The following is a 21,820-nucleotide window of genomic DNA, read 5'->3' as shown; positions in this document are numbered from 1 at the left end:
TTAAAATAATGTTTTTATGTTTATGAAATTTTATTTAAACCTTTTTTATTCTTTGATTACTATATGTTTCAATCTTAGATTTAAAATAAGCATCATTTTAGCACGTTGCACACAAGTTAAAAAGTTTTTTTTTGCTTAATATACTCCAACACCTCTTATAAAAACTTGTATTTAACTATAGTAATGATTTCATTCAAGGTTTACCTCACATCTTATAAACAACCTTAATAAAGTCGCAAGATGTACACGAGAGATGAGACCTTAGGTATCAAATTTTGTCTACATCACTATCCACTCCAATTATGAATTGATACTTTAATTGGAGCAAGCACCAACTTTAAAACCATAATTATTTAATTGGAGTTAATAATGAGAAAAGATAATACTGTAATTTGTTCCTCTTGGATCACTTTATTCTAGGAAATTAGTTCCCTCTCAGTATACTACATAAGGTCTTCCACTAAAATACTGAAAAAGTACTGTAGTATGGACCTCAAAAGGAAGGATCTTTAGGGAAAAAAGGACAATATTAAAGTTAAGCTTCAAATATTTTGGCTATTTTTAAAAAAAAATTCAAGCTAGGGTGGTTATGAAGATAGGCATACTCAGCTTTTCAATATGAAATTCAGCAACAACAACAACATCCACAAAGCTTTAATCCCAAAATGATTTGGGATCGGGTAACATGAATCATCGTAAATAACCTACAACATTAAGGCCCAAATGAAAAGCCCACAGGATATAATAGAGCCGGTTTGAAGCAAGTAGAGTATTTTGAATTTAAGGGAAACTAGCGCCAAGAGTCATAACCGTCCGGCAGTTATTGAAGTGGGAGGAACTGCATGACATTCGCCTATAAATAGAAGTTAATAATACTAGTACTAGAAAAAAGTTGGCATTTACTCTAAACTGTGTAGATTACGTGTAAATGAAAAGAAAATAGAGGTGTCACTTTCTTCAATCAATTGCAAATGAAAGCGTCGAAAGAGGGACATAACAAGATAATCAGTTGAATTTCGGCGTTTTCTAATTTTACTTCTTAGGTCAAATAATTCAGCATTTTCGGACATTGTATTGCAAGTAAGAAGCCACAGAAAAATACACAGAATTTTCCATACAAGAATTTCCATATATTTGCTCCCTATTCAAAGCAAGACAGTTTAAAAAGGGTATAAATAGAAGGATAACATTTGTACGTCTGTTCATTTGATTTCTTACTTTCAAGAATGTTAAAATACAAACAACTCGAAAAAGAAAACTGTTAAAAAGGTTACATTTGGAACAGAGTCTTAGTAGACATTGACAAGCAAATCCACATGCAGGATGAAAGTTAAAAGACATAGGTTTGAACTATTCTCAGGCAACAAGGCTCCTTGTTCATAACTTCCCAAGAATTTATTCCAACAATAACTATCAAAACCCCAAATAAATGAAAAAAAAAACCGAAAAGAAAAGGCCCAAGATTTCATCTTTGCTTAGGAGGGTGGTAAGTTTCATCTCACGTCCAATGTACTGTTATACACTCAGTTTCTGAATCCCCTCCTTCCCCATGCTCATTTGTTTATAGCAGCTCAGGAAATTACGCAACCTTGAAGTGGCTCGGTGAACAGGGGAACTACCTTTTACATCAACCATATTGAATTTAGGCCTTCAAATGATGTTCGAAGAGTGAAGCCATTTCAATCTGCCAAAATAAGTCAGATGGTCAAGATAAGGAGTACTTGCAGGTTAACTAAGTTTAGCATTATTGAGCAAGAAAGGGTATATCCAAACTTATATTTTGTGGATCCATAAATACAGCATATGCGCTCCTTACACCAGACATTATATTCCATTGAATCAGGGTGTGTGATGCAATGGCATTGCACCAAACTTCCAACCTATGATACTAGATCTATTATTATAGGCCACTCGCAAATGGTTTTCCCTCCCCCCCCCCCCCCCCCCCCCCCCTCTCTTCTTCCTTTCTAGAGAAAATATAGACATATTCCAAATTTTACATCAGATTAGAGAATATAAAAACAATGTCAAAATTAACAGTCAGCAATTATATAGGCTATGGTAAAAAACTTACAGCTGTTAGTGCTGACTCAGCACCTTTATTACCCGCTTTTCCACCAGCTCTATTTATGGCCTGTAATTACAATGAACAAGAGGAACATAAATTATAAGGGGCCTAAGGTTAACGCAAATTGACTTAGCAATTTAGCATCAAGAGCACATTAGTATCAAAGAGACAATGATCAGTTGGTTGTGTTAAGAGTCCCAAAACTGTTCATTAGGCAGCAAAGAGGTCTAGATGTTATTAGTGAGTATACAACTTCTTGCAGGTGACAAAAGACAGATGATATGACATTCATTATGTTTGGGATAGTATGCTAAAAAAGTTTCCTAAAAAAAAAAGTAAAAAAAAAAAAAAAAAAAAAAAAAGAGAGAGCGAGAGAGAGAGATAAAAACTTTGAAGTGAGGAAGAAAGGGGTCAGAATAAATTACCTGATCCATGTCATCACAAGTAAGGACACCAAAGATACATGGTACTCCTGCAGCAGAACCAACATTAGAATTATCCTTATCAGCAACATGCAATAAACACGGACAAAATTTTCAGAGTTATGATTTGCACTTCGGGAACAGTTACTTTTGACTGTCATCTAAATGGAGAAATGCAATAGAGATATATGCATCTGCAAGTAAACTGTCTTTCTGGCAAATGCCAATATCATGTAGACTAAGAAATTTTACCTGAATTTAATCCAGCTGAGAGTACTCCAGAGGAAGCAGAATTAACAACAGCATCATAGTGTGAAGTATCACCTCTTACCTAAAGTTGCCAACAGGAATGGAACATGATCAGCTGAAGAACAATTCAGATATGGTTTCAATAAGCGAAATGTACATAAACATACTATGAGAAAAATTAGCCATTGACATTGGATTTCTTTCCTCATACATTGATGAAGCATGCACATTGGATTTCTTTCCTCATACATTGATGAAGCATGCACATGATATGCACCTATAATATCCTCGTAATAACCACTTTTCGGATAACAACATGAATAAAAATTTAATTCAGCCTTGACACCCCAACTAAGGCCTAAGAGTACCATGTCAAATTAATAGAAGCAATAAAAAGGTTGAGAAAGTTGGTACGTGAGTTCAATCACTCCAATGCATGCCGGGAATCAAATGTATTAAACATATTGACATATTCAACATGGAAAATAAAGTAATAGTGACAGCCGTAAATGGCACTCCGTGGAAAATTACAATTCTCATGACTAAATGGCCATGCTAAACCTAGGTCACAACCCAAAAAAAAAAAAAAAAAAAAAAAAAAAAAAAAAAAAAAAAAAAAAAAAAACTATGTGGTAAAGGAGCAGGAAGGATAATTTAAGATGGGTTTGACTAAATAAAAACAACGCAATAAAATTTCTAGCATACGCCAAGGACCTACCACAGCTCCAAGACAAACAATAGCATGATATTTTCCGGATTGTCCAAGTGCCTGTGCAGTTACACCAAGCTCATAAGCACCAGGAACCCAAATAACCTGTCATAAAAGAAAAGGTTGGTTACAAATTATTGATATTGATGAAGGACTACTTGAAACAATTAAAAAGATGTGAACTTGAACATGTTTATTTCTGAAATAATTAGGGCATGTTCTACGAGGATTACGGAATAGGGAGTCAGCACAGAGATCTTCAAGTAGCATCCCAAATAGAAAGCACAAGTCCTCGATAGAAAAGGTCTTCCATTTAGCATTTAATGCACCATCTTCCATCAGTTTATCCAGTTAAAAAATACTTAAATAGAAAAATGCACTTTAATTTTCTACCCCTTTCTATCTGTGCAAAGTGCTGATGGCATAAACACACTGCACGGATTGGGAAAAACCAGTCACAAATATACATAGGCATAGAGCAGCCACTTACATCTATATCTTCATTGACGGAATATTTCTTGAAAGTATCAAGAGCTCCTTCCATTAGCCGCCTTGTCACAAATTCGTTGAACCTAGCCACAACCTTAAATAAAAAAGAAGAAAATATAGACAAATTAGAGATGCAAACAGACACCTATCAGGTTCTATTATGCCCCATAAAAATATGGGTCAAGTAATGACTTAATTATGTACAACAATTCTCAAAACCAATTATTTCTTTTCAGCAATTATGGTCACTTAACGCCTAATCATGTATGATAATTCCCAGAACATGAAATAACTATGAGTAAAATTTGATTTGAGGCACCTTCATACAGGGAACTAATATCTAAATTTCTCCCTTATTCTGGTAGAGCTTTCGTTCTGCAGATTAAATAGCCACATCATCAAGTTTCAGTATTGTTATGATCTTACAATTAGCCTGCAGATCACTAGCTTATTAAGTCACTGCTGCAGCTTCCAAGCAGCCAGTGTCGATCTAATAGCATTTGATTGATTTGAAAGGAGACCTAGGCCTATAAGCCATGCTCTAGAGAATTGTTCAAATGTAAGACTGCAGAGAATATGTCAGATTTTTACATTATCACATGACTTCTTTCTTCGTCAGTCACGAAACATCTGGGAAAGCATGCCTTCTCTCTTCCCTACCAAATTACAGTATAAATACTTGCATACACCCTTCTGCTGCGCTAGGCACTCATATTTCTTTTTCGCCCCCACCCCCCCCCCCCCCTCTCTTGCTGCCTTATTTTCTATTAGGTTTATTATCTCTTTATTTTAATACTCCGTAATGCAGATACACATTTTCCTTCCTTTTCACCCAAGTAATTGAGAATATTCTTTGGCTCAATCTTAACAAGAGGAAATAGATTGCCAAAATTGAAGACTAATTTGATTTAGACATGATATATATAGGTCTGAAGTACTCTAAATACTGCCACTTGGGTCCTGTCTGGTTCACCCTATTAACATATACTTTGTAGTTAATTGAAGTCCATATCACATTTGATCAGGTATTGTCAGGCAAATCAAACAGGGCCATAGAGTCATTTCTATACAAAAGTTTCCAGCGGCTAGTATGTCAACCATAGTTTACTCAGCAAAGAAATCCATTCACAAAACAAAAAATTTTAATTGCATTTGTTCCCATTATAAAGCGTGTATTTTTGAGAGCATTATTATCATCTTATCAGACACAGCAACACTTATAGAGTACACATACACACATGCTTGATCCTTTTACTTCTGCCAAGTATCCTTGAACTTAAGTCGGCAGAAAGAGCATATACATCATAAGCCACAATTTGCGATCTCCTTATCATTCTTTAGATCCAACAGATAGAATTCAATCAGTCATCGATTTTCAAAATCCCTCTAAAGCCTCGAAACTAATCAAGACTTTTCCTTTATTTGCCTTTAAATCTATCAACTGCATTACTTCAGTATAACCATACCCAAACCCACCTACCCCCTACCCTCATCCCCCAAACGCCCCATCTCAGTTATTTTATTTGTTGAATAATCCCTATTTCCCTATCTAATTACCACCAATTCTTGTTTCTCTGTATTAAAAAAGAGAAATAGGAAGCCAAAGTCTGAAATGTTGGTATCTCCAAATTTTCATTCTCATCAGAATAATAATTCCATAATTGCATATCACAATCCTTATAATAACACATCAATATCAACAACATTTATAATGAAAATAAAACATTTGCCACCGTTTCTTCATAAATATCAAATCAAATGGATTTATTCAAAATTCCCCCTTACTCCTATAGTCCTATAAGTCAAACTAAATTCCAAAAGTTTTCAATCTACTATAAAAAAAATATATATAAATGCACATCAATATACATTGTTAAATTGCAATCCCACAACATTTCAAACTCAATGTGAAACTGCCCACTTACTGCCTAATCTAACAAATTACACTAAACATAATCAAAATTCTGTCAAAAAAAATTACCAAAGATAAAATTGAAAAAAAAAAAAAAAAATCAGCATAAAGAGAAGGATAGAAAAAACTAACAATGGCAAATCGGAAATTCTGGGCTTTAGTGACATAACCTTCAAGCTCCCTAACAGCATTAGTCACAACAAATGACGCCCGATTTTTCTTTTCTGATGCAACATGAACCAACCCAGTACCTGAAATCAATAAATTTGCAATTTTGAAAACTACCCTTTAAAATTTATCAAATCTTTGAACAAAAATTGAAGGAAAAAATAGTAAAAATTACAAACCAGGAAAAGAGGAAGAGGAAGAAAGAGGAGCAGAAAATCGAAGAAAGGCAGAAGATTGTTGAAGGGAGGTGGGTTTGAGAGGTAAAAAAGTGGGGTTTGCAGTAAGGAAACAAGATTGAGAAGATACAAAAGAAGCCATTTTTGGTTGATTTGGTTTGCTCAGTTTTTCTCTGTGTGTTTTTGAGTGAGTTGACTGGTGTGTTGGGGTGAGTGCGTTGGAGTGAAACAAATCAGTGCGAGATTTTATAGCAGACTGTGGAACTTCAGCGGCATGCTTCGAGCCTTGGTGAGTTGGTGTGTGCGCGGATGATTCATGCCTTTGTTTGTTCTCACCCAGTCAAATGATTTGTTCTTCATTTCTTTTAACATTTGGGGTATAATATGAAGTCAACACTATGGTGAGAAATTGAGAATTGAGATGCACTAGTCTTGCCCTCTCGATGATCAATTTTAATTGTTGGATTGTTTGGGTGACGACTTATTATATTGTTGAGAGGTGACTTGTTATATTGTTGAAAGATGACTTGTTACGTTTTACACTCATACATCAGATGAGGAGATTTATGTCTTTATTTCTCACCAAATGAAATGATGTGCTCTCATTTATCTTTCTAATCTTTGGTGAATATGAAGTCGAACATTATGGGAAGCTACATTTGAGGGTGGATTGTGATTCTTGTGTTGTTCGTATAAAAATATTATTGAGAGGTGACTTGTTATATTGTTGAGAGGTGATTTGTTGTGTTTATACTCATACATAAAAATGACGTGCGCTTATATGTCTAATACTTGTTGTTGGATAAAACAATAGCATAAAACATTGGTGCTAAATGCACATTAGCATCCTTTACACATTAGAGCATGACATTGTAAGCGTTGGCTTATTGGTTGATGTGTGTTGGAAAAAAGAGTAGAAGTGATGATTAGGATGTACCACCTCTTTGTGTTACTTAGGATGACATTGGATAGTGTTCACTTGTCACTAAATGTCTAGTACCCTATAATAAGAGTTCAAATACAAATGGTCTTCTAACCAATCTCACTTGAGAGAGAGGGGTAGTACCCTATAATAAGAGTTTAAATACAAAGGGTCTTCTAACCAATCTTACTTGAGGGAGAGGGGGAGATAAAGGAAATCCCTTAAATGAGTCCTATTGTTGGGCCCGTATTGTAATACGACCCATTATATTTAGGGCACCAGTCCAAGAAACAATAACTCAGCAAAAATGAGCAAAACGGCTTGATTGGAGTAAATAAGGAAAACAGCATCAAGGATATCAATCAAGGAGATACTTGCCAAAGATACACCTACAGAACAGGGAAGAAGATAAATCAAGAAGATCTTCCTCATTTTGAATATATTCCGAATATATCTTTAAACCCTAGAGATCCCTAGGTATAAATAAGTGTAATTAGACATTTTTAGCACTCATGTACGCATATATACTCTAAATACAATAGAATTACTCTGCATTTATCTACGGAGCTTCGTCCCTACTGAAGAAGGAGGCTTGTCCTTATTCAGTATTGTATCTCTAAACTCATTCTCTTCTCATAATAGAGCTCATTCTGTTTGTTTATTGTTTGTTCATTGCTTATCTATTGCTTTATTACTGCTTTATTGCTATTTTGTATGCTTTTGGTAGTATGATTGTTATTACCCCTCAAACCCAGCAGATTCTCATATGTCCTTGTTGAGATTTGCCTAAACACCTATGAGATTTAATTCCTAAATGTGATGTATTAATACAATTAAAATAATGAATCATGAATGTACTATACCTCTCAGATACTTTCATTTCCATTTCCTTAGTACTAGAATGCTACAATAGATATTGATTTTTCATGAAATAAAGATTATGAATATTGAATGTTTTTTTATTTTTATATATAGAGAAGACTTTGGGACTGCCTAAAGTCTAGAGGTAGGCACATGTACGTGTTAATTGTGTAGGCTCTTTGGTGAAATGCTTGCCTCATGCTTAAGTGGGTCGTGTTTAGAACAAGAAAATAAAGGTCATGCCATGTTGAATTTGTGTTGATCAATAAGAAAATGAAGTTCATGTACAGCTCAACCCACTTGCCACACTAGTGGGCCTCCTTTGTAATTTTTATATATTTAATAAACTAGTAACAAAAAAGTGTGTCCAGCCATTGTCTTTGTGTCTTTGCTCATGCCAACTTTTGAAGATGATGTCCATACATAGAACCGTAATTCCCATGCCAAATTTATGACAAGCCATACTAGCTTGATCGGCTCGAGACTCCTACACATAAGAGGAATTTGATTTACAAAGTAGTGTACTTTGTATTTCATATGAGTTTGAAATTAAAAATAAAAACCAATACGAGATTGTAATTGATTTAATACTCCTTAGTCTTATGAAGTTGTGCAAAACGTTCTTAGGAAGTCGACGCACGTTCAAAAACATCACTTACCACTTTTCAGCCAAGCCAGCAAATTGAAGTTCAACCAATTCTTCAAAAACACTGAAATAAACTTGAATTAAAGTCAATTACAAAGAAATTTGCTATGGAAAATCGGGAAGATTTGAAATCAATTCTACCATATCTCCCATTGAAGCTTGAATCATCCCATCTAGTATGGCCAAACCCAGTAATTGAAGCTCTGAAATCGCTTTCAAAAGGCCCGAGTCATAGCCGAGTTGACTCAGGAGAAGTCCTCTTTCTCGCCATTTCTGATCTTAGGAACTCTCTTTCTCTATCTCCTCACCTTTTGGCTTCCTCTGCTGCTGATGGTTATGCCCTTTTCTTTGATGAGGTTATTTCTTTCTTTTTTCTCTTGTATGTTTGGTGCAATTTTGGTAGCATGCTTTAAATTGATTTGAATGTTGCATTGACATGAATATTTGTTTATAATATTTAAAATTTGATGTGGGTTTTGTCCTCTATTTTTAGTGCTATTTTATAGCATGCATTAAATTGAGTTAATGTTGCATTGACATGAATATTTGTTTATGATATTTGAAATTTGATGTGGGTTTATTGAGATTAGAGGGTTTATATGACAGGAGATGGATGATTTCTTGTTTGGTTGGATTACTGAATTACAGAACACAGAATTGAAGATTCTTGTAATACTATTCATGGTTTTGATATTTACTTAAAGATTGTTGATTTTCATAGTTTGATGAAAGTGGAATTATAATGTGATGTATAAACTTTCCCCAAGTACTCCTGTGGAAACGTGCTTGTGGTGGTGTTAGCTAAACCGTTTTGGATCAAAGATAAACTAAACGGTCGTTTGGTTGAATGTAGAAACTAAAATGTTAGGTGTATGTTTTTACAACAAAGTTCCATTTTCTAGGAAGTGGAAAAAAGTTGTTCAGTTTATCATGGGAATTATAATAAGAGTAACACAAACAAAACGAACTGATACAAATCACATTTCGGGATTCAGTTCCTCTTCCTGAACAACTTACAATGTGACATTTGAAAATGAATATTTGCATATTACATGGCATTTGAGAAAGCTTGCATTTCCATGCTGCTTCATTTGCATAACTAACACAAGTTTGCCTTCACAAGATGGAATTCTCAAACACGTGTAAAATTACTTGAGATGTTTAGTAGAGAAATAGTTTACTGTTCTGCTGTTACTATATTTGTACTAAATTTGCATTGAGCAATCTATGGTGCTATTCATGAGACAAGGAAGTGTTTACATAGGGTCAACCTGAATCTTATGAAAGGGTGTCACTTTTTTTGCAGTTTTTGTCAAGGGCTGAAGCAGCGAAATGGTTTGGGGAGGTTGTCCCTGTGATGGCTGATTTGTTACTAAGATTTCCTACTCTTTTAGAATCTCATTATCAGTATGCAGACATTATTATGGTTGGACTTGAAACAGGCCTTCGCTTACTGGATTCACAACAACCAGGCATTGTGTTCCTTAGTCAGGTATCTACCCACAATTTATTATTATCTTTATTTAATAGTAAAAATGGTTAAAATGTTTCACACAACAGAAAGCATTGGTTTAGACAATATGGCCTTCACTATTTTATAAATGTTCACCTACTGTTTTTGTTGCTACTGTTTTTGTTTCTGAAATTCCTGAAAAAGTTAATTTGGTATCATTGTCACTGATGACAGTGAAACCATTAGTTGCTAGTAACAATTTTTTTTAATTTTTTTTATTTTGTTGCTACATTGCAGTAGTGCTCATTATATATCAAAATGACTGTATTGATGAGAAAAAAGAGGGTGATAGGTGTAGAACTCAGCTTTAGAGACAAGTTAGAGCTCTTACTAAAAACAATTTTAGGACAGAGGGAGTAGGTTTTTCTTATATCTAGAACATTTCTTCCCTTTGCCAAGAAAACATCAAAAAGTATGTATTGCTGCTGCATCTGACTTTTAAGTTCATGTATCTCTGTTGCATCATAACTTTGAGTTTTAAGTTCATATCAATCCTAAGAAGAAAAACATGGGGAACATCTATGCTATAAGTTTAGGACTGATGAAGGTATCTACTTGACGTCAGTCATGTCGCTATGTAATTCATCAGCCGTAAAATTTGTTCAGGATATTACAAGGAATTTACCAAGAAAATCAGAGAATGTACAGCTAGAGCATTTGTATAGGGATAAATAGTGAAATTTACATGTGCTCTTACAGTGTAATGTTATGCAGTAGGTGTTGGATTTCATGGCGACGAGTGAGTGACATTTGTTGTGAGTATCAGCCGTATGTAAAATACGTAGTATTATAGTTTGTAAATTATTGTTTGCATTGGCACTTGTAAGAGTAGTGTTTTGTTTTCACTCCTGCATGTCAAAATTTGTAATGTGAAGAGTTCTTTTAACAGCAAGTTTCTATGTTTCTGCGCAGGAGCTTATTGCTGCTCTGCTATCATGCTCCTTCTTTTGTTTGTTTCCAAGTGCCAATAGAGGTGCCAACCATTTACCAGTGATCAACTTTGATAGACTATTTGCGTATGTTATTACTTTTCTTTCTTGATGGATGTTCAAGTGTGTTTGTTATGTGAGCAGTATAGTTGAACTTTTTGAGTAGCCCAATGCTTTAAAAAATTAAGTGCATACAAAATATCATGTTGAAGTATTTAATATTTGATTTTGTTAGCTCTAGTTCAGAGAGAGAAAGAGAGGTGGGGGAGGTGAGGGGGGAGCCTAAAATGGGTTCAAAGAACCAATTTAAGCCCTTAGAATCTTATATTATCATAATCGGATGGTCTAAATGATTCTCGTGTCATTAATGGCATTTCAGGATGGTCCATATGCTTCCCATGTCATTAATGGCGTTTTCATAATTTTGCAACTTTTCCACCTCGTTCACAATTTTATTACTTTTTAATGCAATTTCATTTACTTTTTGACTTTTTTTTTTTTTTTTTTTTTACTTTTACTGGTTTTTTTCTCTGTTTTTAAATTTAAATCAACAAAAAGTTTTCTAAAACATTGTTTAAATCAAAGAGAATAACAAAATTGATTATTAATGTATTTTTCTTCATTAAAAGCATAAAAAAAATGTGCATAAAGTGTTGCACTATTGAATTAATACGATGAACTATAATGTTATTTTGTCTGACTTTTAACACAAGGATTTGGTTCTTAGCTCTCATTTTGGAGTTGGTTCTTTATATATGTATTTGCTCTGTGGAACTATCACATTTTTTTGTATTTCACTGATTCATGATGAAAACTTTTATCAAAGTGAAAAGCCTTTCTATCAAATTCCTTACAATATGTTGGGAGATGAGTTATTTGGAGCTTAATATCTTATGATGTAAATTTAGATGAAATTGTCTTAGTTCCACTGCTTGATCCTGTCCTTTATGGGTATTGTTTTATTTGATTGTATCATCTTTCATTGAGTGGGTTTGAAAGCCAAGGGTTGCATCAATTTGCATGTGGTCTTCATAGATATGTCAAAGAAGGCGCATGAGAGATACTTAAGGAAGTACTTTGATGGGCTGTCACAAAATAGGTTATCCATGCTAGTATATCCGTAAAACCGTAGAATGATATTAGAAGGATACATTTTGTGAAGTGAAGTAAATTGTTAGAAATTATGAAGAGCCGAAGAGGTGTATCACCGTGTATGCAGATGTTTTTCCTATTATGATTGGGTTACATCACGATTTCAACCCTTTCTTTTTTTCTTTATTGAACTTTTATGGATGAGAGATTAGTTAATAAAGACATTTCTAGATGAGTTGCTATGTGTACAATTGTTTTTGTAGACAAATATTGTATAAGTTGACGAGGAAGTATGGAGAGGTTAAAATTTGAAGGCTTCAGTTTTAGCTATAGCAGAAGTAAAACTGAGTATCTGGAGCGTTCAATTAGTAACAAAAAAGGTTAGGACCAGAAGGTGGTGATATTAGATGGAAGAGTTAACCACACAATGAGACATGAATTTTTCAAAAAAGCAGTTCAAAGTACAAATAAAAGTAAATCAGAGATGTTGATCAAAAGTGTTTCAAAGGTTTAATGTTGATTACTAAAATATTAAGAAGCAACGGGAGCATTATATTGTTGTAATGTGTCTATAGGTGAGAAGAGAAACTATTTTTATAGGCTACAATTAGTCTGGATCCTTTATATGGATTAAATTTTTGGGTGTTCAAGAAAAATTGAATGGTAAGTATTAGATCAAATGTCTATGTTAAGATGATGTATGGTAAACAAGAAAAGATAGAATTTGTCACATGAATGTTGCTAAGTATGTCACATATTTTTTCAATGCCCATTTGTCAGTTTGTCTTAATCAGGGACTTCCAGTATGGATGAACCTCCCAATGGTTTAAACTTTAGAAAGGGCTGGCGCTCCCTCCATTTATTAATCTCCTTCCTTCTTTGTAGCAAGCAAATCACTCTAGGTGCAGCGATGACGATAAGATTAAAGAGAACCAATAAGAGTGATGAGATTGAGTATTGGGGACTTGAAAAAAAAATCTGTGGGAGGCCAAAAATGATATGGATTGAGGATTTTAAAAAGGAAATAAAGGCTTTAGGGCTCCATGGGCACTTAAAGCTTGATTAAAGAAATGAAGAAGCATTGATGCAAGTGTTATTGGGGTGGTTGGTACAGCTTGTTATATTGTGAATCAATCCCCACTTTATTTTGATGGAGACCCACCATATTATCACATCAAGGATAAAAAACATGAAAGAGTTGGGTATCCAAAGGGGGTTTAAGGCTATTGTCTTTAGTATGTAGAGAATTAAAAGATCCATGGTAGCTTTGTTAAAAGCTATGGTGCCTCATGATGGTGATGTTAGGACTTCAAACACTAAGTAGTTTGAGATAAAATCTAAAGAAAAATCAGATTCTAGTAGGCCAAGATATTAAGTAGGATGAACTTGATCATAAGGAGATTTAATAAGAGAATGCTTATGGATTACAACAACAGTAAGAATCTTTGGCAACTAGTAGGCCAAACAGGCACAGAGGATCAAAAGTTTAGCTCAAAAGTTTGGGTTGATAAAACTCTGATGCAATCAGGAAGATTTGGTGGGATGTGCACCAGTGTTTGAAAAAGCGAGCCTATAAGGCGCGCTGAGGCGCTAGGGGGTAAGCGCTTTTTTTGGCCTGGGTGAGGTGATTTTGATAAGGCGCACATGAGGCGCACTGCCAATTTTTCAATTATTTATATAGTGCGCCTCACTTCAATGAGGCGCGCCCAAGGCGTTGCATATCCCTTATCGCCTCAGCGCACCTGTGGCGCGCCTTAGGCGCACCAAGGTGTTGCATATCCCTTATCGCCTCAGCGCACCTTGAGCTATTTTATACATTGATGTGCACTCTTGATGGAGGATGATGAACTAGTCACCTCAAACAAGCTATCAAAGATAAAGATGAGAAAGTTGGGTGGTTGCTATGGAGGAATAGATGCAATCTCTTCAGAAGAGCACGACGTAGTAGGTGATCCCATTACCTTGGGAAAGACTGATATTAACTATAGCTCTATTGGTGGGTGTATAAAAAAAAAAGGATCATACTAAGTCTGATAAAATGAGGTATAAGGCTAGGCTAGTGGCCAAGGGTTTTGCATCGAAAGAAGGTGTTCATTACAATTAAAAAAGGAAAAAAAAACCAATGGTAGTTTTATAATTCTATACGGGTACTATTGAGTCTTGTTGCCCATGGAGATCTTGAGTTGCAACAACTTGATGTAAAGACAGCCTTTTCACATGGTGGCTTTGATGAGGAACCTATGTGTATAAATTGGTGGAGGGTAAGGAAAAACATGCATGTTGCTAAAAAATGTCACTTTATGGATCGAAGTAATCTCTTCGCAAGTGGTATAAGCGATTTGACTTCTTTGTGACAAAGTAAGGTTTTTCCACATGTATTTATGATTGTTGTATATACATTAGTAAGCTTTGTGGAGATGATTTCTTCGTTGTATGTGGATGACAGGCTTCTTGCTTCAAATAGCAAGCTGGTGATATATAAGCTAAAAACTCTTAACTTTGGGGAAGGTTTGAAGATTAGTATAGACAGAGTAAATAAAAAATTGTTCTATTTTAGAATATTCAAATTAAGCGGGTTATTAAAAGGTTTGAGATGAATGGCTCTAAGTTGGTGATGACTCCACCGGCCTTACATTTTAGGATCTTTGCAAACCCTTTCCCACTACCGATAAGGCATGTATGAAAAATGTACATTATGCTAGTGCAGTTGGCAATTTTTATGTATGACATGGTGTGGACGCGTCCAAAGTCTCCAAGCATTTAAAAAGCAATTAGTGTTTGTTACAAGGTTCATGCAAACCCAGGTAAGGCACGACAATTTAGGAAGCAATATAGTGGATTTTAAGGTAATTAAAAAGGTACAATTGAATTGACACAGGTTTGTGCTTTGGTGGAGATATGTCAGATAAGTGGCTTCGTTGATTTAGATGTTTTAGATAACAATGATCTACTACTAATTAGTACTTAGAGTACACAATACTCCAATTAGTTAAATTTCAAGGTTAGCCAAAGCAATGTATAAAAAGGCTCAAGGCGCACCAAGGCGTTTTGGAGTACCTTGCGCCTAAGGCGCGCCTCAGTGCGCCTCATTGAAGTGAGGCGCATATAATAAGAAACAAAAAAATCTGGAAAAAAACTCATTATGCGCCTCAAGTTGCGCCTTGGTGCGCCTCAAGCTGCGCCTTGGTGCGCCTTAGTGCGCCTAGGCGCGCCTCGGTGCGCCTTAGCTGCGCCTCATTGAAATCGCCTCGCCTAGACCATAAAAAGCGCATGCCCTCTAACGCCTTGCGCCTCAGCGCCTAGGCGCGCCTTAGGCGCGCTTTTTCAAACACTGAGCCAAAGTAGCTGCATACATGGCTATTGCATAGGAGTTAAGGAAGCATTGTGATTGTCGGGTCTTCTAAAGCAAGATTATGTGGATCTAAGTTGTCATAGCCAATATGCGATTTATTTGGCTAAGAATCAGGTCCACCATGCTTGCACCAAGCACAAATATATGAAATATCATGTTGTATGATATGTCATGAGGAATGTGGGTTAAGTTCAAGTAGTCTGCAACTTTGTGATTTGACTTGCTCAATATCTTCCAATTCACGCCTAATTCTATTTATTTATTTCTTTATTTATTTTATTTTTTATTTTTTGGGATGTCTAGTTCTGCTATCACTTGCTTCTCTTTAATCAAACTCTTCTGATTCTATAAATGCTATACATTTTTTTTTTAATTTATATATTTTCAGGATGTTGTACGAAAAATACAATGAAAATCAAGAGCACAAAATCAAATGTATTGTTCATTACTTTGAGAGGATACATTCATGTATACCGACGGGCTTTGTTTCATTTGAAAGGAAAGTTCTTCCTCTGGAGCATAATTTACCTCTTGTTTCTTATCCCACTGCTGATTTCTGGGCCAACTCTATAGCTCCCCTCTGCTTGTTTGAGGTAACAAATAGTTGTACTAGAAAAAAAGTATCTACTGCAGGAATTGGTTACAATGTATTATACAATGGAACATTTTTCAAACTTATACATTCCTGTGAAAGATCTTCCCTTCAGGCTTGATAGAAGATCAGTCGAAAGGAGCTCTGGAAGTCGATTTCGCAAACAAGAAGCTTGGTGGTGGTGCTTTATCAAAGGGTTGTGTTCAGGTAGGCTAAACTACACCTATTGAAGATATGGATGCTCAATATGCTTTTAACCAAATGACATTAATTTGTCTAATCTGTATCATCCAATTTAATTTGAAATTGTCCGCTTAGGTGTTTGTCTCTAGTTTATGTTTTGAAGCCTTCACCTTAAAAATTTCTGGAAATTGTTACAAAGGTTTTCTTTCTAATTGCTCTTCTCATACCCTTTTTTGTTAATCAGATGTGAAATTCTTTTAATTTTTGATGTAATGGGTCTTGAAATACTTGATGCATAGAGAGACACAGGACGACAGGAGGGAGTGGCGGGGAAACTTCCCTCTCACTTTTATAATCCTTCATCTTACATGCTTTATCACACCCTTTGTCTTAGGTTATGTACTTAGGGTCATAATCAATTTAAAATGGTATTGAGTTTATGGACAATCAACTGATCAAGTGGGCATCATTTACATGTGGTCTGATAAAAAACACTCGCCTGATTTTTTTTTTTTTTAACTGATTTTTTATGGATTCATTCCTGCAAATATAAATTGATAGATCTATAACCTGTTGCCACAACTTTGGCTAATTTCCGAACAAGATGACTAGTAGATCTACGAGTCATATATAGTGCTTTAAAAGGGCACCTCATGCATAAGGTCAGATTGTGAGACCTTTGTGGCAGTAGGTGAGACGATATTCCTGAGATGGTTCTTCATAGGTAAAGGTACTAGTATTATAATGGACTAGTGCACTACTATAAGTAATTGAGTGATATGTAGCCTATCCGCTTGTATACTGGACTGTTGGTGTGATTCTGCTATCAAATTATTAATGACATTATATTTCTAATTCTGAAGAAAACACGGTTTGCATTTTGCAATGCCTAGGTGCATGGTGAAAATTACTTGTTCATCTGTCAAAATATATTCCTTGTTTTTGGTCAGTTGTGTGCAGTGTTTGAAAAGGCACACCTAGGCACAAGTTGTTAGGGTTCATGCACTTTTTGTGGTCTAGGTGAAGCTATTTTGATGAGGCGCAGCTAATGTGCACGGAGGCTCGCCTAGGCGCAGCTTAAGGGGCGCATTGAGGTGCACACCAGTTTTTCAGAATTTTTTTTACTGTTTATTATATGCGTCTCACTTCAACGAAGCACAGGAAACTCTGAAACGCCTTGGTGCGCCTTGAGTTTTTTTATACATTTGTTGTGTGCACTATATGAGTCATAGGTCTACTAGTCATCTTGTTTGGAAATTAACCAAAGTTTTTGAATTATCCGCCGCTGGGAACTTATAATTGTCGATTGTCTTATTGGATGACCTATTTTTCATTAATCCTGTACTGCATTGATTTCTGTCTCTTGTCTGAAGAAATGGCCTGTTTCGTTGGTGATTAATCATACTGTAGGAGGAGATTCGTTTCATGATCAATCCTGAATTGATTGCTGGCATACTGTTTTTGCCTTCCATGTCAGACAATGAGGCGATAGAGATTGTGGGTACGGAACGTTTCTCAAACTACTCAGGGTTAGTGCTGATAAAATCTAATTGTTGACCTTTTTGCTATTAAATACGTGTATCTTAATAACTTCAACCTTGAGGATAATTCATATTCTTGTTTCTGTAAGGTTGAAGTTATAAGGTATGATAATAAAAATGATTACAGTTGAAGTTGTTTAATTAACTGAAGTCGTGCTTGATGAAATCAATAGCTCTTCTACATTTTACTAGCATAATTTTCTATAGGCATTATTTTACTTGTTAGATGGCATCATAAATATGCATCTTTTTATTCTGAAAGTTTTAAATTTGCCAGATATGCCTCTACATTCCGTTATGCTGGCAACCATGTGGACTTGAGAGAAGTAGATTCTTTTGGAAGACGTACAACAAAAATTGTTGCAATAGATGCATTGTCTCGCCCTGGATTGAGACAATACAGAGCTGACTGCCTCTTGAGGTTTGGATTCTTTATTTGTAACTTTTCAAGAGTAAAGAGTTGTTGAGCATACATGAAATTATTGCTTATGTCCTGTCAAATTTGAAACGATTGTAAGTATGCTAATAAGGACTTAGTAAAATAAAATAGTTCACTAGACTTATCCGCCGCTGGAATGCATGTTAGATACTTAGCTAAAGAGCTTATAGAGAAGGATGTGATGACTCTTGCTTCTTCTGGAATATTCCCTATGAAAGCTACTTCCCTGACATGAATTTTTATTTTTATTTTTAAAAAAATATCAAGTATGGACTGAGCTGTTTGGTCAAGGTAGTTAGAGTGTTCTATTTGTGTTTGATTGCTTTCTTTACCAGTTAGGACGGACAATAATTAATAGATAGTTGTATTTAGGCTTTGTCTAGCTAAGGTTTTCGAGTAAGGAAGGCTTCCATCTATCAAGTGTCAGTTGCACTAGTTCTTGCAAATGCAAGCTTAGCTTCCGCTTTTCCTTCCCTTTTCAATCTCCTTTTGGGATGGTCTGGTTTGGTTGATATTGCAAGTAAGCTGAACTGAAAAAAGTCCAAATCTGATGAATTTTTCTTCTACATTTATTTTTGGGCTCTAGGGGAAATTGTGTATGCTGTCAACTTGGGATCGATAACAAAGAAATGTACAGTTTGTAAACAATTGTTGAGAGCAATGGGTTGGTGTCAGAGGTTCTTGAACATATTTAAGATGTACAGATACCCTTCTTTGTAAGTTGCTGAAATTCATTTTCTGTTATTAAGGTGACACAGCTAACTTTTTGAATTTTGACAGAGAGGTTAACAAGGCATTCTGTGGTTTTCTGGATCAACCTAAAGATCAGCAGTATCAGATCCTGTTGCAATGTTATGACTCTTGTGAAGCTCGTCCTGCTAATGATTTTATGGACGCCAACATTTCTAAAATTCAAGCAACTGTAAGGAGTCAACTTTCTTGAACCCATCATGCTTTGCTATTTTACTCTGTTCATTTTTCTCTATTTCTTTTATTGTTGGACCCTTCCGATTCATAACTGCTTTTGCTAGACCATGATGGAGTAAATTATGTTTTGGCTATCAAGTAGGATAGGCTAAATATTCAGATTGACCTGGTTCAGGATCATTTGTTCATCTACAGTTGATTGAAGGCTGTGGGACCTCAATGGACACTGATGAAGCAGAAGCCACTCAGAGTGTGGATAGTAAGCTGCAAGTTCATCATAGCGATGTTGGGATTGCTACTGGAAACTGGGGCTGTGGTGCTTTTGGTGGAGATCCTGAAGTTAAGACTGTAATACAGTGGTTAGCTGCATCTCAGGTGACTCTTCTTTCCAGCACTGTTATTTTCAGCTTTTCGAGATTGTTGGAAGTTGGATGTGTGTGACTGCTTGTAAGGTTAAACTTATGGAGACACGTAATATATTAGTACAACCATCAGCTGTAATATCTCACTTATTCCACATCGAACAATGGTTCCTTACTGTTAGTAGTTATAGAGGTGTTTTATCTGGTTTGCTGTGTATGCATATGTTCCATCTGTTGTATATCGCCATTTAATTTTCTAATCATAGTTCTGCTAGTTCAATCAATATAAGATGACTGGTTTTAGCTTCTTTCTTTGGCCGCTTGAAATTTTAAATCTCTCTATCTTCACTGCTCTTTTATCAAAATTCTAGTATCTGCAACTTATAAAAACCTACCTTACAGGTTAAGTTTAGTTTTCTTCTGATTAAATTTAATTATTTCAGATATGTTCTGTTAAGCTAAACTTCACATAAAAATACACATAAAAACTTCTGAAAAGTACATTTTACATGGTGAAGTTCACTAAAATCCGGGAGACCTGAATGTATGAAGACTTTTATGCTAGTGTTTCTGACAATAACTTGAAAGAGTTGCCACAGTCAGGAGAAAGCAGCCCTGTATTTTTTTCTCCTGCATTAGTTTCTTAGAGCTGTGTTGGAGAACCATGCTATTGTGTTTTCCTTCTTATCAATGGGGTTCTATCCATTTTCAACCAAACCTAATGTTTTGCTCCTGATGTTTTTTAACCTTATCAGGCCTTGAGACCTTTCATTTTATATTACACGTTTGAATTGGATGCATTGCAAAATTTGGATCAGGTATGTCCTTCTTGGTTACATACATTATGAAGAAAATGATTCAAGCGTCTTCACAGTGTCTCTGCTTTTAAAAGTCGCTTGCTCTTGTAATCTCATATAAACCCCTGCTTCAATATTTAAAAACTTGTTTTGGCATTTGCAGAATTGCATTATTACTTAATAGTTTACATGCTTATATTCTACTCTATTGGGAATGTATTGCAGGTGTGTAATTGGATTCTGTCCCATAATTGGACTGTTGGAGACCTATGGAACATGTTGGCCGATTATTCTTCTAAACGTGCAAAGGGAGAAACTAAGCTAGGTTTCTTTTCTTGGCTGCTTCCATCAATGTAGGCTATGTAACTGTATTCATGGCAGATAAGTTTCATGTCATGTAACATACTTGGTCATTAGTTTATTTCCCCATTGTAAATAGAACCACAGTTTGAGTTTGCTAAGCATTTGAGCTCTTGATTCAGCTATTGGATATAAACAGACTTTCTAAAGCATTTAATCATATCAGGATAGTATAATTATCAGTGGTTCTTGCCGATTGTAGATTGACAGGAAGTATATTATGCTTTGCTGCCCAGTAATAACAGCAAGATGTTGCTGAGATATGGCTCGTCTTACAAACAGTTTCTACAATGGACCTAGGAGCTTACGAGTTAGAACCATGCTGCTGCATTCTCTGCATATAGTACTAATCACCCCTCCTGAGAAACTCAGCTTACTTTTTACTTTGAAGTAAGCTAAAATAGCACCAATACATGGAATTCGAAGAGGCAGAGGCTGCTGCAATCTGATGTTGCCTCTCTCTTCACCAGAGTTCTATCGACTTTAAGAACAATGCATCATTGTAAATATTTGGCTAGCATTTTGATTTCCTCAATTTTTCATCATGTCATGTTGTTGAGTTATCTTGATGATATCTTTTTTCTTTATGATATGTTTTTCCTTTCCTTATGCTTTGTAAAGTGGCAATACCTAATGCAAAAAACTGTTTGATTCGGGAATACACAAAGCTTATACTTTGTATATACATATACCCAAAAAAAAAAAGAAAAAAAAAAAAAAAAATTGTCTCATAACTCCTTTATCAACCCATAATTTCTTTTGTATAGTTGTATACTGAAAAATTGGACAAATCAGATTATAAGACGCTTGACATTTAAAATAAATGGACTCCACTACCCTTACTATACCCACACCCATCTTCCTCTATCACCCATAACTCATAAGGGCCACAACCACCACTTCCCAACCACCATCAACCACAACAGCAGCAGATGAAGGGAAGCGGTGGTCCCGGCGAAAGTGCACCGGAGGTGGAAGGGCATTGGCAACAATGATCGGAGGTGGAAGGGCAGTACCTCCAATCTTTTTTTTTTTTTAAAAAAAAAAATCTGCAGCGCTCACAATTGGCATGCAAAATCGATTAAATACCACCATAACCTGTTTTGAACGC

At 35.4% G+C, this 21,820-nt stretch overlaps 2 protein-coding genes across 2 annotated transcripts; one reads left to right on the top strand and one right to left on the bottom strand.

The window, feature by feature from the left end:
• Positions 1 to 1,156: 1,156 nt before the first annotated feature.
• Positions 1,157 to 6,519, bottom strand: LOC145581918 (6,7-dimethyl-8-ribityllumazine synthase, chloroplastic-like). Its single transcript, XM_081638955.1, has 8 exons — positions 6,197 to 6,519; positions 5,982 to 6,100; positions 3,939 to 4,031; positions 3,458 to 3,553; positions 2,743 to 2,821; positions 2,494 to 2,540; positions 2,075 to 2,134; positions 1,157 to 1,684 (listed from the first exon to the last, which is right to left on the bottom strand). The coding sequence occupies exons 1-8, from the start codon at positions 6,333 to 6,335 to the stop codon at positions 1,643 to 1,645; spliced, it is 675 nt and encodes a 224-aa protein (XP_081495081.1). The 5' UTR covers positions 6,336 to 6,519; the 3' UTR covers positions 1,157 to 1,642.
• A 2,104-nt stretch (positions 6,520 to 8,623) lies between these two features.
• Positions 8,624 to 21,296, top strand: LOC145581917 (poly(ADP-ribose) glycohydrolase 1-like). Its single transcript, XM_081638954.1, has 11 exons — positions 8,624 to 8,978; positions 9,929 to 10,114; positions 11,048 to 11,151; positions 15,897 to 16,101; positions 16,203 to 16,307; positions 17,694 to 17,812; positions 18,102 to 18,245; positions 19,044 to 19,185; positions 19,386 to 19,565; positions 20,308 to 20,370; positions 20,575 to 21,296. The coding sequence occupies exons 1-11, from the start codon at positions 8,730 to 8,732 to the stop codon at positions 20,704 to 20,706; spliced, it is 1,629 nt and encodes a 542-aa protein (XP_081495080.1). The 5' UTR covers positions 8,624 to 8,729; the 3' UTR covers positions 20,707 to 21,296.
• Positions 21,297 to 21,820: the final 524 nt, after the last annotated feature.

This window comes from Chenopodium album, chromosome 15 (assembly GCF_948465745.1).
Source record: "Chenopodium album chromosome 15, dcCheAlbu1.1, whole genome shotgun sequence".
Taxonomy (NCBI): Eukaryota; Viridiplantae; Streptophyta; class Magnoliopsida; order Caryophyllales; family Amaranthaceae; genus Chenopodium; species Chenopodium album.
Note: the sequence above shows the minus strand (reverse complement) of the source record. Positions and strands in the feature narration are given on the sequence as shown.